The sequence below is a fragment of the Salminus brasiliensis genome, chromosome 21, assembly GCF_030463535.1.
Source record: "Salminus brasiliensis chromosome 21, fSalBra1.hap2, whole genome shotgun sequence".
Lineage (NCBI taxonomy): Eukaryota > Metazoa > Chordata > Actinopteri > Characiformes > Bryconidae > Salminus > Salminus brasiliensis.
This window is the reverse complement of record NC_132898.1, coordinates 29,236,564-29,255,356: the sequence shown is the minus strand read 5'-3', so window position 1 is coordinate 29,255,356 and position 18,793 is coordinate 29,236,564. Positions and strand designations below refer to the sequence as shown.

At 43.8% G+C, this 18,793-nt stretch overlaps 1 protein-coding gene across 3 annotated transcripts in view; it reads right to left on the bottom strand.

The window, feature by feature from the left end:
- ptprga (protein tyrosine phosphatase receptor type Ga) overlaps positions 1-18,793 on the bottom strand; it is a 366,588-nt gene that overhangs the window by 73,889 nt on the left and 273,906 nt on the right. For all 3 annotated transcript variants that reach the window (XM_072666504.1, XM_072666506.1, XM_072666505.1), the window contains 2 exons: positions 15,854-15,920; positions 2,956-3,113 (listed from right to left, as the gene is read on the bottom strand). In XM_072666504.1, the coding sequence (XP_072522605.1) occupies positions 2,956-3,113; positions 15,854-15,920 (225 nt within the window). The remainder of the gene's footprint in view (positions 1-2,955; positions 3,114-15,853; positions 15,921-18,793) is intronic.

Below are 18,793 nucleotides of genomic sequence, written 5' to 3'. Positions count from 1 at the left end.
TAAATGTGTGCTATTTTTATCCAGTACATAGGTTCATAGTTTTCAACATGGCACAGCCGTGTGTGTAGTGTGTGTGCGCCTCACTGCTCGTAGGGCCTGGGGTGGTAGGATTGATCCATGTTCTTGGTGCTCCGGTTAATTCCCACCTCCCAAAGACACATGGTGGGTGAATTGGTTATGCTAAATTGCCCCTAGGTGTGAGTGACTAAGTGTGTGGTACCCTGCGAAGGACAGGCACCCTTTTCAGGGGATTCTCCTGTTTTGAGACTAATGATCCTAGGGAAAGGCTCCAGACACACTGCTTCCCTGATCAGGAAGGATCCTGTATGGAAGTCCTGTATATTGGATCTGCTGTGGATTAGACTCAGGCTCAACTGACGTAGGCTTGACCGGACTAACATCTGGGGATCTGAGGCCAGATCACCATCTTTGGCATGTTTCTCAAACCATTCCATGGAATACCATGACCATACCACAGTAGCCACAGTCGCCATAACGGGATAGCCTTCATTCTGCACTGCACATTGATGATCCTCGGGCATCCAACACCCTGTCTGTGGTACCACTGTCCGTAGGTTCTCACCACAGCTCCTTAGAAGCCTTACCATTTCAGAAATGCTACGTCTGGTCCAGACATCAAAGTCACTTAGGTCACCACACCTGACCGTTTCTCCCACACCCAGTCAACAGGTTGACTATAAGAAGCTGTAGTCTGACTGTTGAGCTACCACCTAACATGCATCCCAGATCTAGACCTACCGAGGTTATTCCCTTCCTCTTTAAGTGGTCATGATGTCTTGACTCAGAGAATATAAGTTAGATATTATGTACATTATGGACTGCATTGCTAGTGGACTGGCACCCTGTCCAGGGGGCATTCCTGACTTGCACCCAATGATTCTGGGCAGGCTCCAGATCCTCCAGATCGCAATCCTGACCATAAAGAAGCAGATAAGATAAGATAGATGGATGGATGATCTATACATCTGCTCTTCCTCTCTCTCTCTCTCTCTCTCTCTCTCTCTGAATGTCTATCAGTCTTTCTTGCTCTGTTTCCTCCCCTTTCCTTCTCTCTCTCTCCCTCGTTTGTTGAAAGACTGATGTGATGCTTGTGTCGCTGACAGTAGCTACCCACCATTCCACCCGCTGAAAGACTTTACACACTCTCTCTCTCTCACACGAGCACACTCTCACACAGGGAAGCCTCATCCTCCTCCTCCTTGTCTCTCTCTCTCTTTGCACAAATCTGCTGAATTCTTCATCCACACTTGGCCTGCTTTCGCTGCACTCCCTAAGCAAACTCATCTGAGCTCATTTAGAGCTTAAGTCAACCAAACGCTCATCCACTCACAGGAGAGGAGAGGAGAGCTTCCATATTACCTGTTTATTGGCTGTGTACTGCTGCGCATATTGAATACAGCGCAGTACACAGAGCTCCCTCGATGGGAACACTTTACAGTGCTTTCTACAACATTTCAACTTCTGTAGGGACTATTTTAGCAGCATGGCAGTGTCAGCTCCAGGAATACTAGCATACTATCATTACAGCTTCTCCCTGTGAGCCTCAGAGGAGGACAGGAGCAGAAAAGAGAGAAGAAGAAAAGAAAGAGAGAGGAGAGAAGAGGGGAAGGGAATGGGAATGGAGAGAAGAGGTGAGGGAGGAGGACAGGAAAGGAGAGAAGGTGAGGGAAGAGGACAGGAGAGGAGAGAGGAGGGGAAGAAGAGAGGGTAGAGAAGAGGAGATGGGAGAGGAGATGGAAAAGGAGAGTGGAGGATAGGAGAGAAGAGGAGAAGGAAGGAGAGAAGTAAAGAGAGGGGTGGATGAGGGGGTTAAAGAGAGGGAAGGTGGGGAGGAGAGGAGAGGAGAGGAGAGGGGAAAGAGAAGATGAGAGGAGAAAGGAGAATGGAGGACAGGAGGGAAGAGGAGAGGGGGAGGGAGAGGAGAGGTGAGAGGAGAAGGGGAAGGGGAGGAGAGGGGAAAGAGAAGAGGAGATGAGAGGAGAGGAGAGAGGGAAAGAGAGGGAAGGTGAGGAGAGGATAGGGGAAAGAGAAGAGGAGATGAGAGGAGATGGGGGAGGAGAGGATAGGGGAAAGAGAAGAGGAGATGAGAGGAGATGGGGGAGGAGAGGAGAGGGGAAAGGAGAGAAGAAAAGAGGATAGAAGAAGAGAGGGGGAAAGGAGAGGAGGGGGGAAGATAAGAGAAGAGAAGAAAGGAGAGGAGAGGAGAAAAGGAGGAGAGGAGAGGGGGGGAGGAGAGCGGAAGGAGAGGGGGGGGAGGAGAAAAGGAGAGGAGAGGAGAAAAGGAGAGGAGAGGAGAAGAGGAGAGGTGGAAAGAGAGGGAAGTAGAGAGGAGGAAAGGAGAGGGGGGAGAGAAGAGGAGAGGAGAGGGGGGAGAGAAGAGGAGAGAAGAGGAGAGGGGTAGAAAGGAGGAGAGGGTGAGGAGAGGAGAGGAGAGGAGAAGAGGGAGGCCACAGGTTGGCTAGTTAGCACTGTCGCGTAGCTTCCTTCGGCTGTTTGTTTCCATTATGGAGCAAAGCACAGCTCTCTACATGAGCCGTCTGCGTCAATTAGCCTGCGCAGGAGAAAGGGGGAGGTGAGGCGAGAGAGAAAGAGAGCGAGAGAGCTGCAGAGAGAGCAGAGCGGCTGTGAGAGAGTCTCTGTTTGTAATAGTGGATGATTGGACAGATACTGGGCACTTAGTCTGCTCTGTGGTGTTCCAGTAAGATGATGTCTGCAGGATTTACAGCACCAGTCAAAAGGCCAGACACATCTCTGCCAACAATGATGGGGCAATAATTACAAGGGGTGTCTTTTGGACATCTAGTGAACGCTGAGATCTTGTTAGCTAGCCTAGCTGACCATAGGTAGATGTTAACTACTGTAGCTAACGTTTGGTAGATGTTAACTACTGTAGCTAACGTTTGGTAGATGTTAACTACTATCAAGATAGCTTACCTGTTTATAGGAGAGGAACACAGGGCGACTGAAGACGATCCACTCCACCACCTTACTGCAGGGGGGTGTGGTCAGAGAGCCAACGTAGCGATAGTAGCTCCCAATGTTCGACGGCAACAGGTCCCGCAGCACGAAAGGCTCCAGAAATGTCTCTTTCTCTGGGAGATGGAGAGGGACAGAGAGAAGGAGGAGATCAGTGATGCAGAATATTTGGCAAAATACAACACACTGTCAATATAGGCTCATATACAGCACTGTATTACTTATCGGCTGAGTACTGCCATGCATATGGATATAGACTGCAGGTACCTTAGTTAACACACCTGTTTCAACACCTGCACGACTCGCTTCCTCTGTGTAACATATCCACATAACTTGCAAATTAGTTTAACTGTATTATATAAAACATTATATGTTTATCACAGGCCAGAACAATTTTCATATAAACAGTGATACAGCGTTTTTATATTTAAAAATATATATAATATTCTCAATAAAATTATTGAGAATTTGGCCATGTGTCTACAGTATATGGTCTCCATAAAAGTGGACTGAGTACACCTACAAGTAGACAAATATTTAAAAAATAAACAAATAAAATGAATTAACAATATTTTTCCATTTAATTATATTTATTATTATTATTATTATTATTATTTATTATAAATAATTAGAATTATATACATATAATTTGTTTGGGGAAAATAAGAACTGCATTTCTACACTTGTTTAGATTGAATGATATATAAACCTTTACCCCTTTAAAAGGCATTGTAACCGCATAGTGCACCTTTTTTGAGATTAAACTACTACAATTAAGAACTATGTCACAGTATAAGGTCTTAATAAAAGTGGACAGAGTAGATCTAAACATAGATCCATATTTCCAAGTCAAAGACGAATGATGGAGTTATTATTATGCCTTGTTATTGTTGGGGAATGCGCTTTATCTTTGCGCTGTATTTAGGTCTATTTTGGCTGTTATGTTGCTTCTTTAACAAATCCGACATCAAACTTTATGAGCTGCTGGTGCTCACGCAAGCATTTTAGGGCAGTCTATATGGCCTTAATCAAAGTAGACGGATGCTGGTTTGCTTGTACCAATTCAGATCATCAAGCTTTCCCACTGTTGTTATCCCAAAAAGGCCAAAGTCCAGCGCAAAGCTGACCAATTCCGCCGATGTGCAAATCCACGAATTTTCCATCATAATCCCGCTCGGATTTAATCGCTTATCAGCCGCGACCAAGAGCACCGGCCTGACATATGTTCGGCCTGGCCTCACGCCTCAACATAACACTTCCGAATGGAAGCGCTGTAGGCTTTTGTGTTGCTGCCCTCTTTCATGTCCTTCTAACGTGCACGCACAAAGGATTTCTCTTTATCAGCAATCAAGATAAGCGGAAAAGAGACGAATACATGCAGCGGGTGCAACAGTGACGTAAGCAGAAGGAGATAAATGGCTGGGGTACAGCTCGCCAACCCACTGACCTACATTTCAAACGGAAAAAAGAAAGAAAAAAAAAAAAGATGCTACAATCGGGAATTCTGTTCAAAAGAGCTCGGAAAAACTCAGCATCCGATTTGGACAGAGCAGTCAGGACAAAAAAAAAAATACCCAAAAAAACAAAACAAAACAAAGAAAAAAAAAACCCTGAGAGAAGAACCGAACACACACACACACACACACACACACACACACACACACACACAGTCACGGCCGAATCTGCCATTGGGCCGCTTATGCAATTGCGGCCTTTAAAAATTAATTGCCAATCAGAGCCCGGGCGCGAGTCAGCCGAGACTTCAAAGTCTCCCTGAAAGGCCAAATTAATGGTCTCGTAACACACTCGCGTGGCACAGGGATGGAGCTCAGCTGACTGTGTGCACTCCAAGACCCTCAGAGAAGGGATGTTTGGAGGGATGAAAGACACACGGTTTGTGTAGTGCTACAGCAGAGGCTGAGCATGACTATTAAAGGAATAGTTTAGCTAAAAAAAAGTGAAAAAATCTAATTAATAAATTCATTAATAAATCAATAAATCATCTGAACTTTCCTTCGTCGGTTTTGTGCTGGAGCTACAAGGCTAATGTGGCTAACAAGCAATGGAAGTTTCAAATTAGCCCCGTGCGAGCTGCATAAATCATCACACACTCGCTTCACACTACACTGATCTGTAGCGTAATTGTGATTAGCCTGGCTTTGGTGGGTTTTCTCACTGTAAAAACATCATCTTGAAGGCTGAAACTATGCACAATGCTCATTTCTGGGCTAGGTTCTCTTGGTTGTTAGCTACATTCGCCTCTTAACCCCACTGCAAAGCTACAGATGCCAACATCAGACACCCAACATGTCTTAGTTGAATTATTATAGTATATAGTATCATTATAGTATATAGTATATAATAGTATAGAATATATATTATATAGCTTATTAGAGGCTCGCTAGCTCTGTTATATGTATATATAGCCAGCAACAAGCTATTTAGTCTTGTGTGCTCTGCATTGTCATGTTAGTACATGTGTGCATGCTTTGCATTATATTTTACTGTACGTCTACATGTGGTTGGAATGATGCAGCCCGAGGCCCCATCCAAACCTCCTGTCTACATGAGCATGGAGGTTTTTCAAAACGCTCTCCAGGGCCTATACAGAAATCTTACACATGGCCATATATGCACATACATTGTAAATAACTAGGCATATATTTCAAAATATATGTGCATTTACATTCCATGCATATTTGTAAGTATCATATTTGACACATTTTGTAATACATACATGTACAGTGAAAATTTTGAAATATATATGTTCCCATTTCAAATAAGCTGCCAGATATGTGGCTATATTTTAACATACTGGCATGTTGAATATAAGAAAATTCCATATGTTATTTAAAAATATATATATTAAATATATTTTAAAATATATTAAATATTTTTAATACTGAATCAAAAACAAGATTTACAAGGATGGCACGGATACAAACAAATGCTCTCCCAACAATCTCCCCATATATTCTAATATATGTCAAATATTTGAAATGTATATATTGCCTCAAATGTAAATATCCTGTGCCTTATTGTTGCTGACTAGCATCAGCTTCACTGTAGCTGTGTTCCAAAGTCTAGGCTGCAGCCGAGGTAGGGTGGGTCCTCGGCAGGACTGTCCTGTAAAAATTCCTTCTTAGTAGCCTATTGGTCACACAGGGAACAGCCTAACCAGGCCGCGTGGTGCCGTAACCAGAAGAGCCCCACCTTTTGCCTTTGCAGCATAAAACTTGTGTGCTTTTTCATTTCATTTTAAAAGCAACTCTGCTCGTCATTTTCCCCCATGTTGAATGTGCGCAGAGAACTGTGGGTAACCAAGGGCTGGGAATGATACATCAGTTGTGTCCTCCAAATCGCTCTGAATGTGGGCTGCATTTTTTGTCTGCATAAGAAGTGTCCTTCACTTTGGAACAGCCTTCTATGACCTAGGGCCCAAGGAATGCAGCCTAGGTATTTAGCTCTATTTTGGCTGTTATGCTTATCCTCAATGAATCTGCCATCAACATTTGGGAGGTGTTTGCACCCCCTGCTCGGCTGACATTGTCAAATACTTAGGTGTGGACAGGGCCTCAGTTTATGAGGGCCTTGGTTTCATCTAGAGTATTTCCAGACAAAGGAAGATGGCTTAATGTTTTCAAGAACAAATCAGCTGCATTGAGGGCTTTGCTTGGATTGACGGTAGGTGGAGTTGTGGGACGGGTTGTGGAGAGAGTGAAAGCAGTGAGGGGGACTGTGTGATGGAGGGAGAGAAGTCATTGAGATGTATGGGCTTGCAGGGTGTGTGTTTAAGTGGCTATGCTAACATGGCAGCGCTGTGTGCATAGTGTAGTCAGGGTTGAATGAATGGCAATCCCCAAAGGTTAGACTGGACATGAGGAATGAGAGAGAGAGAGCGAGGGCGAGAGAGAGACAGAGAGACTGTGTGTGTATAGGGGGGCAAGGATGTGGCTCAGTGGCATGGTAATGGATGAGACTGGAGCCTTTCACACACAAACGCACACCCACCCATACCCTCACCGCCACAGGGCAAAATTCCCCAACCACAGAGCCATGACCAACCACAAGCAAGCCACTGGGTCTCTCTGCCACCCACCACCGCCGCTGCCGTACAAGCAAAGCAGCCATAGGAATGGAGACGCTGGCTGAACGACAAACACCCAAATGGCTGCATTTGAACCCCCGCAGGGAGTGAACGCACCCAGCTAAATCAGTTTCATTCTTCTAAGCTTCTGAGGCAGAATGACAAATCATGCCAAATAGTGCTGCATTTTAAACCACAGTAGGTATTTTATGGTGATTCAGATGAATCAGTTATTTGGCTTGACTTGATAACTCACAACTCGAATCAGCTCAGAACTGTATGTGTTGATTTGAGTGAATTCAACTCAAAAAACTAAATGATGATTCAAATGATCTCTGGTGTCTAAATGAATCATTACTTTATGATTGTTATTTTCTGTTTATGATAGTGTGCCAAACAAATCAGATCAATTGTGAATGAGTCAAATGAATCATTCATTTGGTGTGTCTTTTGGTGATTCTGAAGAATCAAATCTATGATGATTGAATGAATCAAGCATTCATTCAGTGTGCCATATGATGATTGAAATAAGTCCGTTTTATTGTGGTTGTATTTTTTGGCGTGGCAATTTTAATGAATTTTAATAAGCTCTGTGGTGGTTTAATGATCATTAATGATGATTCGGTTAAGAATGCTATATGTTATTTCAAATAAATCAAAAGTTTGTGTGTCTCATTTTATTCCAAGCAAACCTGCTCCCAGTGCTTTACACAGTTCAAATGAATCAGTCATATTTCTGTCACAGAGGACCAAGTCAGTGTGAAAGATTTGGTGTGAACAGGCCTTTGAATGCTCTATGGCGATTGAAATGAATCAAATGATATAGCAATTCAAATGAATCAAACTTTGGGTGCCCTGCTCTAGAGTGAATGAAATGAGTCAAACATTGTTTGGGAATGTCAAATCTCAATTAACATGAATCAGTTTGTAAAGCTTTTTTTCTTTGGCTCTTTGGCAAACTAAATTAATCAAAAGAATGAATCGTTTGATGATTCAATTGAGTCGTCTTAAAATAATCGATAGTGATTCAAATGATTCCAGCGGTTGGATTTGAACAGGGCTGATAAGAATGAGCCGGCTGTGTTTGAAGAGGACGAGGTAAGTGTGAAATGGGTTGTGTGAATATGTCCTTCATCGGCTCTAGAGTGATTCAAATGAATCAGTTATTTTTGACTCAAGTGCTTAAGGCTTGGTATAATTGGAGCACAAACTACAATCGCAACCTGAACTCAAATTCAAGTTTACAAGGCGTGAGAATAAAGGGACTCATGCATGCTTTAAAAGTTCAGCCCAGATGCAGCACCCCTGCACAGCCCCCCCAAACCGCCCTGCCGTGATTCACATTGCTACTGATTGCACTTAAGTTCAAACAAACCTGCTCAGTGCTCTGTCTCCTAACATGAGATTCTGTACACAGCTGATGTCCCGCGACACTCTTAATGTGTGCTTAAATATTAAGTAAGAGCATCTCTGGAACTTATGGGATGATTAGTGAAGCCGACAGCTGGGCAACGGGGGACTGCAAGGGGGGGTCAGGAGCTCCTCTGATGCTCCAGCAAAACCATAGAGCAACTCTGAGCAGGAACTCGTGTTACATCACACCCAGCTCCAGCTCTAGCCCCAGCTCCAGCCCCAGGGTCTGATCTGTGAGGGGTATTGACGTGGGTCTGCATGAGTCTGCTCTTTCGGTTCTTCACTTCTTATGCAATTCACCTTCTTCTGAGTGACGGAGAGACTGTGTGTCCAATCATATTTCAGTACTCTCTGTACCTTCATTACAACCATTCAGAAGCTCAGAAACTTCTCAGAAGGCTTTCAGGCTTCTAAACCCTCAATTCAATGATGAGGCCTGTATGGGAAGCCCAACTGGGAACCAGATCGTTTTGTCCATGTGTTTCATTTTGGCCCATCAGGGTCAGTGAGGGAACCAGGAGGGGCCTATTTGGGAATCCCTACTGGGTTGCAGTAACAACACCTGTACAAACCCACTCAGAGCCCATGTGAGCCCCACATAAGCATGTTGGCCGAGTACTGGGAGCCTTCCAGTTCATTTCTAATAAACACTGTCATGACACCAATCAGGACTGATTTCCTAGCCAAGCTCCGAACAAACCCTCTCCCATTGGTTAGGCCTTCAGGAGCGGGACTGAAAATGAACCAGTAACAACACATGAACAAACCCACTCAGACCCCCTGCCTGCCTGGAACCCACCTACCCCACGTTCCACCCATGTTAGCCCCACATGAGCATGCTGGCTGGGTCCGGTCTGGATTCAAGGACGGTCAGCGTCAGTGTTCTGAGAACATCAGCAGCTCCATCAGTTTGATATGATCACATGTTGTTCTTTGTTGTCTGTTTGCTTTCACCAATAAGAGCTTCCTAATGATCTCCGCATCCTTTCAGACCTGCAAGGTTGAGTGGTATTCTCTAAGTGGAAGGATGAACCCAAACACTTCTGGATTGGCTCAGATCTGTAGCTTGAGGTTCTGCTGTTACTTGAAGATGAAAGGCTGAAGTGCTATTGATCCAATGGAGGCAGTGACGGTTGTTTTTGGTGGTCCACCAGGTTCTGCACAGTTGTTAAATAATCTTTCCAGATCAGAGCTCCTCAAAACGCAGCATATGGACAAAAGTATTGGGACGACTGCTCATTGGCCGTTTCTTCCGAAATCAAGGCTATTAAAAAGAGTCAATCCTTGTGCTTGTGCTTGAGTATCTGTCTCTACTGTCCAGGGAAGAAGGCTTTCTACTAGATTTTGGAGGAGCATTGCTGTGAGGATTTGATTGCATTCAAGTCAATATGTTGGATGATGATCACCGCTCCACCTCATCATCTCCAACTCCTTCTAAAAGGACTGGATGGAGCACCAACCATCATTGCTCAATGCTGGGGGGGCTTTATAGGTTCATGTTGATCTGCTCCAGGAAGTCCTATTCAACTGGCACTATTTCTCAACAGGGACTAGCATTGTGTGTGTGTGTGCATTTGCACATCTGTGTCAGCAAAGGGGGCAACTTAAAGTTGCAGAATGCATTCATTAGAAGGGGTGTCCACAAATATTTGGACATACAGTGTATCCTCTAAAACATGAACCAGGTCTCGACTGCTGTCTTGTACTGGTATTGTGTGTGTATGCCTTCTGAAGAACGTGGCTTATGTAGAGCTGGTGTGTGTGTCCAGAACACGGTCATGGTTAAATATGTATGCCAGGCTCAAAACCCATCTGATTGTATCTCATTGAGAGTGAATGTGTGTGTGGGTGTGTGCGTGTGTTTACACAGTTCTGATGATGAAATATGCATTACAGGCTGCATCTGTATGAGTGGGTCCATATTTTTTCATGCCAACTAAATCAGCACCCCCAGACTGATTATGTGAGTGTGTGTGTGTGTATGTGTGTGTGTGCATGCTTAGAGTGACAGGGCTGAAAATGCAACTGAGTTTGTATGTGTGTATATGTGTGTGTGTGTGTCTATGCCTGTGTGTGAGAGACAGCCCAGTCGGTGTTTCCACGGACCCCCTGGCCAGATCTGTCTAGAATACAGACAGACCACACACACCCTCGTCCAACCCCCTATTCTAGCCTGCTGAGAACAAACATACACACACAAACACATACACACACAAACACACACACACACAGGACTGTCAACTCCCCTACAGCCCCCCTGCCCGTTGTTCACCACCGATGGGTGTACAGTGTGCCAGCTCTCCCACTCGTTGAACAGAGCATGCTACAGTAAGCATGCATTTCAGCCTTCAGAGCCTTCATCAATCTCCATCATCCTCCTCTCATCGCCATAACAACCATCATCATCAGCATCAGTAGCAGCAGCATCTTCCTCTTCACTATATATGTCAATATCAACAGCAACACTAATCCATCCTCACAGCTGGACAGAGAAAACACCATCATTACAGCTACCACCACTACCTCCATCATCATCATCATCATCATCACAGTCACCATCACCATCCATTACATCTAGTGTCAACAGGGTGATTACAACCATCATTGTCATCTTTTCTTTATTAACGTCAACGACAATGGTAAACTAATTCCTTCCGGCATCATCTGGACAACAACTGTGGGAGTAATAACAGCAATCATCATCATCATCATCATCCTCACTTTGTTCATCCCCCCCAAATCCTATTTTCCCAGTAGCTCCACAATGGCCGATATCAGCAGCTAGTGCCAAGTGTTATTACTGCACTTCTTCATTACAGCTGATCACTGTTAGTGAGAGATGAAGCTTCCTAGAACTTCAACTACCCCACTGCATGTCTGCTACTCTCTCTCTCTCTCTCTCTCTCTCTCTCTCTCTCTTTCTCTCCAACACACACAAAAGCTCTCTCGCTCAGAATTTAATTAGGACCCCCGGGGTCAGGGTGACAGTGCATCCCTGCCTTTTACTGCTGTACAGTGCTTAAAATGGATAAACACCAGAGAAGAACCCTTCAGAATCCTAAGACCTAATAACTGTCCATAGAGCATGCCCTGTGGGGCCTGTATGGGGAGCCCAACTGGTAACCAGAACATTTTGTCCACAGGTTCCATATTGGCCCCACCAAGAGGTCAGTGGTGGGACCAGGAGAGGGCTGTACACTGCACTTGGGGCCTAGATAGGACCCATGTGAGATTAGGGTGTGCCGTAACCAATGGGCCCTATTTGGGAAGTCTAACTGGGTCCCAGTAACAACACATGTTGAGAGCCCATGTTCCACCCATGTAAGCCCCATGTGAGCACGTTGGCTGAGTACTGGGAACCTTCCAGTTCATTTCTAAGAAAACCCTTATTATGTCATGACGTTTGGCTGGAAATAAAAGGGTTAAAGCCATGACGTCCCACATTAAAAAAAAAACAACAAAAAACAAAACTATCCAATCAGGACTTATTTCCTAGCCAAGCTCTAAGCAAACCCTCTCCCATTGGTTAGGCCTTCATGAGCTGGACTGAAGGTATTACAGATTAGATTAACCACTAATACAACTGATAATAATTCACAACTGTTTTTAATACAAGCTTCAAATAATCTAATTAATCTTGACAAAAATGTCCCTAGGCAGAAATTAGCATTAGCGAACATAGCATTTCTTCATAGTTGTTTTTTTCCGTTTATGACCCAAACTGAAGACCTAGCTCAAATATCACCACATTATTAAATATCACCTTTTTATTTGTGCATTCCTGTTTACATTAGATATATATTTTTTTAAATTTTAGAGTTTAAAAACAGTTTTGGTTTGCGTGCGTCCCTCATTTTCATTTACCACCCCGTCACACTAATTTGTTTTATCTGTAAGCAGTGCACTGTTGCCTTAAATGACATCCCAAAGAGGAATTGACATCACCTGACCCCTTGGAGCAGCCCCAAACAAAACAAGGCTAGTTCTGACAATCGTTTATTTGTTTAATTGCTACTTTTTCCTGTTAGACATGGTCCGTCAAGCTCAACCCAACCACCCCGTCACGCAAAACTGACAGGGAACTACTAATCATATTTTTTAAACAACATTTTTACACTAATAATGCAAAGAAAATGATACTTCGAACAGCCGACACCTTTAGCAGTTGGTGATTCGTTTCTATGAGTGTGGGCCTGACTAATAAATTCACATAGCAGTCTGAAGAGCACATCAGCGAAACACAGCTTAGCCTGTACATGGTAGATACATGCCATGTTTTATCAGTGAACACACACACACACACACACACACACACACACACAGCTCACACGCACAGCACACACTCATGGCCAGGCAGCGTAAAGCCATGCGCAGATGATGTTCTGTTCTGCAAATCTGTACTTTTGCGCCCAGGCCTCATGACTCATCATCATCCTCGCGTTAGTCAACCGTTTCAGCAGCTGCTGCAGGGGGCAAAAGCGTCAGAATCTAAAAGCTCGCCCGGCTTCTTCATCTTCTTTTTTTTTTTTTATAACACTGCACGCACTGCATAATAACAAGCGGGTAAATTTAGCTCATTTAAAGCCTGTAGCACGGACTACAGCACGCTCCATTTGTAGCAGTGTGTGCTTTTCTTGTGACCTGTTGGCCAAACACAGTCCACAGGATCCAGCACCAACCAAAAAAGTCGGTGACAGTTCGGTGGTTGACGTGGCGCAACAGATAACACCACTACCTACCAGTAAGCTACCACATAGGAGACTGGGGTTCGATTCTCGGTCTGGGTGACTATGCTGCGCTACACCAATAAGAGTCCTTGGGCAGGACTCCTAACACTACATTGGCCCACTTCTGTAATATGAGTAACCTTGTAAGTCGCTCTGGATAAGAGCGTCAGCTGAATGCAGTAAATGTAAATTGTACAGATCATGGTTTGGACCTCATGGTTCGATGCGATTTTGGTGCGGTGGGGGGAAACAGCAACAAAATATTAAAATATAGCAACATATGTTTATTTATTTATTTGTTTGTTTATTATTTTATATATGTTTACACACTAATCAGCTTGAGATCAGCTCAAGGCAGAGGTTCCCAAACTTTTTCAGGACAAAACCCATCCGCATCTACTTTTACTCAGTACACAGTAGACAGGCTGACCGCTGGGCTCTCCTGCTACCAGTATCATACCAGCTGCCCACCCTCTATTACTTCCATTATTTGCTACTATTCTTACTATTACCGCCATTAACCACCATAATTACCCTCCATTATTCTTATCATCTCTACTATGATTATTATTTATTATTTATTAGCTGTTTATTAGAATTATATCACACCATGGTACAGTGTTCCTGGGGTAAAACACCTCACTCCTAGTCCTCCAAACATACCTCTGGTCATTTTCATGACAGGACCCTGACAAGATCTGTAGCCACAGATATTTTTACTCAGTACACAGTAGACAGACTGATCTCTGGGCTCTACTGCTCCCAGTGTCAGACCAGCTGCCCACCCTCCAGATACTGCTATCTGCCTCAGGGTAGTTGTCCATCCTCCATTACCGACTACAATTCGAACTATTTGCTGCTATTATTATTACTATTACCACCATTAACCACCATCATTACCTTCCATTATTCTCATAATCTCTACTACGATTATTATTGATTATTTATTAGCTGTTTATTATATTATGATCATATCTGCACACTTGAGAGGAAGAAAAGTCTTATATGAAGGAAGAAGGCCAAACCGAACTGCATATATGCTGGTCAAGCTGAAGATCAGAGCACCAAGCCTGATCCCAGCCTCCCACTCGAAATCCCCGCCTCTACAGCGAGATTTGCCAAAATGAACCGTGTCATTTTGAAATGTCAGGAAATGCAAATGGCATTTACATTTACGGCATTTGGCAGACACTCTCATCCAGCGCAGCTTACATAAGAGCTTTGTTGCCTGCTTGGGTAAACTTGCTTATCCTAGTGCGAATGGGCCAGACTTTAAGGATACTTTCTAGCTCAGGCACTGCCAGAAGCAGGAGTCAATGCTGATGCATAAATACATGACTCTACGTCTTTTTGTAAAATCTGACACTGCTCTCCAGCACTGACATGAGGAAACACACTCTACACTCCAGAGCTATAGCTGATTTATTTTCCAAACATCTCCACCTTCACCAACTGAACATGAAACTGAGTAGATGCTGCATTAGCAATCACTGGGATATGCTTCAAGGCATAGAGTGCTGGAGCGTTACAGTCTGAAAGCAAAATAAGCAAGTCGCCTTCACTTGAGTTTCTGAGGAAACTATATAAGTTCTTCCTCTCTGCAAGTATCAGCGATGTCTAATTGACTTTGATGACTTATCAGTGTGGACTAATGGATTTTGTTGAGTAATCACTGACAACTAATCGATTTTGTTGAATAATCATTAATGACTAATCAGCTTTGTTGATTAATCACTGACAAATGATTTCTGTTCTGACTAATCAATGAAAGCTAATACATTTTGCTGGACTGCAGACTAATCATTGACAACTAATACACTTTGTTGACTAATCATTAAAGATTAATCAAGGTTATTAACTAATCACTGACAACTAATCAAGGTTATTAACTAATCACTGACAACTAATCGACTTTGTTGACTAATCACTGACAACTAATTGACGGTTTTAACTAATCACTGACAACAAATCAACTTTGTTGACTAATCACTGACAACTAATCGACTTTGTTGACCAATCACTGACAACTAATCGACTTTGTTAACAAATCACTGACAACTAATTGACTTTGTTGACCAATCACTGACAACTAATCGACTTTGTTGATCAATCACTGACAACTAATCGACTTTGTTGTCTAATCACTGACAATTAATCAACTTTGTTGACTAATCACTGACAACTAATCGACTTTGTTAACGAATCACTGATAACTAATTGACTTTGTTGACTAATCACTGACAACTAATCGACTTTGTTAACTAATCACTGATAACTAATTGACTTTGTTGACTAATCACTGACAACCAATTGACTTTGTTGACAAATTATTGACAACTAACTGACCTCACTGACTAATAACCAACCATTAATGCATCTCTCACTAATAATCAACAACTAGTCGCCTCTGTTGACCAATCATCGTGAACCAGCTGACCCCTTTTCAATCTTTTACACTTCACTAACTTTGTTTACTAAACACAAATGACTAATTGCCACCGATTAGTCTAAAGGTTGATGACGTATTGTCTTTGTTGGGTTTGGGAGTTGTCTTGCCCAAAATATCTGGACTAAAGTTCATTAACAATACTGGGATAAGACCATATGATGCTGTCAACCGCTGTCTCACCATGATGCACGACTCCTCTCAGCCCATGGATTATAGGGTCCACTGCCGGATTGTCCTTCTGCCCAACCTGAGAGAGACAGAGACAGAAATGAGGAAATGTCATGTGAACATAAGGAAATGGCACTTCCATTCAATCGTCAAAATATGTTTTTAGATTACAAGTGTCTCTCTCTGTGTATGTGTGTGTGTGTGTGTGTGTGTGTGTGTGTCTGTGTGTGTGATTGCACAGGATAAATTGTTCACGGAAAAAGAGAGAGGATGTCAGTGCTGCCAAGAAATACATAACGCTAGAATGAGAGAAAATGAGAAAGAGAAAGGAGCAGCGTGAGAGAGAGAGTGAGCAAGAGAGAGAGAGAGTGAGAGAGTGAGAGAGAGAGAGAGCGAGAGAGAGAGCGAGAGAGGTAACAAATAGAGTTGATTGCGTTCGGCCTGCCTGATGGGACTCAGTGACGTCAATGTTTGCAGCTGATGTCATAACAGCTAAATAAGATATTTTTTATTTTCTCTCTCTCTCTCTCTCTCTCTCTCTCTCTTTCTTACACACACACACACACACACAAACCCATACACTAAATTGACAAAAGTATTGGGACACCTGCTCATTCATTCATCATTTCTTTTGAAATCAAAGTTGTTAAAAGAGTTGATACTGTTTTAGTTGGAGTCTCTAGGGAAGAAGACGTTCTACTAGATTTTGGAGGAGCATTGCTGTGAGGATTTGATTGCATTCAATGACAAGAGTGCTGTTGGTGAGGTCAGGATGTTGGATGATCACCACCCCACCTCATCACCCCCAACTCCACAAATCATCCCAAAAATACCGGAGGAGCACCATACATCATTCCAGAGAGCACAGTTCTTCCACTGCTCTACAGCTGAATGCTGGGGGGCTTTATACCCCTTTAGCCCATGCCTGGCGTTAGGTATGCTGCCAATAAGTCCTCATCTATTGGCAATAGTTGTGTGTGTGTGTGTGTGTGTGTGTGTGTGTGTGTGGTTGCATTTACACATCTGTGTCAGCAAAGGGTGCTACTTAAAGTAGATTAATGCATTCATTAGAAGGGGTGTCCACAAATATTTGGACAGTGCATGTCAGTTTATTCACCAGGAGTGCGTGTGAGAGAGAGAGAGAGAGAGAGAGAGAGAGAGACAATGGGCGAAAAAAAAGACAGAGAGAGGAAGACAGGGACACAGAGCACACTCGAGAGAGAGAGAGAGAGAGAGAGAGAGAGAGAGAGAGAGAGAGAGAGCGAGAGCATGTCTTCTACTCTTATACATACATGCCTGAAATGACAGACAGAGAAAATAACTGTAATCACTGGAACGCAGGCTTGACTTGAGTCCTTGTAGAACACGAAAAAAGGAGGGTGGTTTGGAGGGGGGAGAAAGGAAACGGGCGAGAGAGAGGGGAAAATAAACAAACAAACAAACAAACAAACAATAAATAAACAAACCAGAGGTGAGTGCTTTTAAAGACTCCCCCACAGACTGGAGACAGGAGACAGGATTTGACAGAGAGGACCCGTGGGTCAAGCCTATTGTTGAGGGTGTGTGTGTGTGTGTGTGTGTGTGTGTGTGTGTGTGTGTGTGTGTGTGTGGTTCCGAAGACGGAGCCAGAAGCATTGGACGCAGATCTAACTGCTGCTCCCAAGAGAAACGAGTGGAAAAGGTTTCACACACGTCCACTGGCCTACTGCCATCTCCCTCCCTCCTTCCCTCTCTCTCTCTCTCTCTCTCTCTCTCTCTCTCTCTCTCTCTCTCTCCATCTTTCCCTCTCTCTTCCTCTTCCCCTCCCACACTCTCCCCCTTTGCCACTCTTTCTCCCCCGGCACTATAAATCCTTCGGCCTGGTTGCTCCTGCTGCTGTTGATAGAAAATTCCGGACTCGAAGGGGCTGGTTGTTGAAGGCAGGAGGAGGGCTGGGAGGCCTTCCTCTAAAGCAAATCCTGTTTTAGAACAGGGTTCATACACTTCAACCAATTTCAAACTCAAGGACTTTCCATGACTTTTAATTCCAGGACCAAAAATTCCTGTCATTTGTTTACGGGAATGTTTGGTCCACGCTAGTGGCTGAAAGACTGTCCAGGCTCGCTGGTTAACAACATAATGCACCTTCATGATCCCACTGCCAAAACTGTGCATGGTCAGATGAACTATGGGCAGGGACTGGTCATGTAAAAAATTAGGCTACTATAAAAGTTTGTGTTTTATATTATTAAACGAAACGACAGCAGGAGCTTATTACAATATTTAAAGGTAAAAGGTAAAGGTGCACGTATTTGTCACGGAATGTGTCCTCCGCATTTAACCCATCTGTGGTAGTGAACACACACACACACACTAGTGAACTAGGGGCAGTGAGTACACACACACACCCAGAGCGGTGGGCAGCCAACTCCAGCGCCCGGGGAGCAGAGAGGGTAAAGGGCCTTGCTCAAGGGCCCAACAGTGGCAGCTTGCCGAGCCCAGGAATCGAACCCACAACCCTGTTATCAATAGTGACCCAAGTGATGTACTGCCTCAGCCCATGTGCTTTCTTATTTTCAGTGACGGTTCTGTAACTGCTGTTCAGAAAAGCGTGTCCTTTAGTAGTGGCTCAAAGATTGAATTACACTTCCTGACTGCAGGGGGAGCCCAAGAGCAAGAATTAGCAATTCTCCATAATGCTGCTTTAAAAGCGTATTAAAAAGAGTTGATCCTGCTTAGGTTGGAGAAACTCTCTCTGCTGTCCAGAGAAGAAGGCTTTCTACTAATTTTTACAGGAGCATTGCTGTGAGGATTTGATTGCATTCAGCGATAAGAAAATTGTCGGTGAGGTCAGGATGTTGGATAATCACCACCCCACCTCATCACCCCTAACTCCCCAACTCATCTCAAAACAATTGGATGGAGCTCCATCATCCATGATCCCAGAGAACACAGCTAGTTCCACTGCTCCAC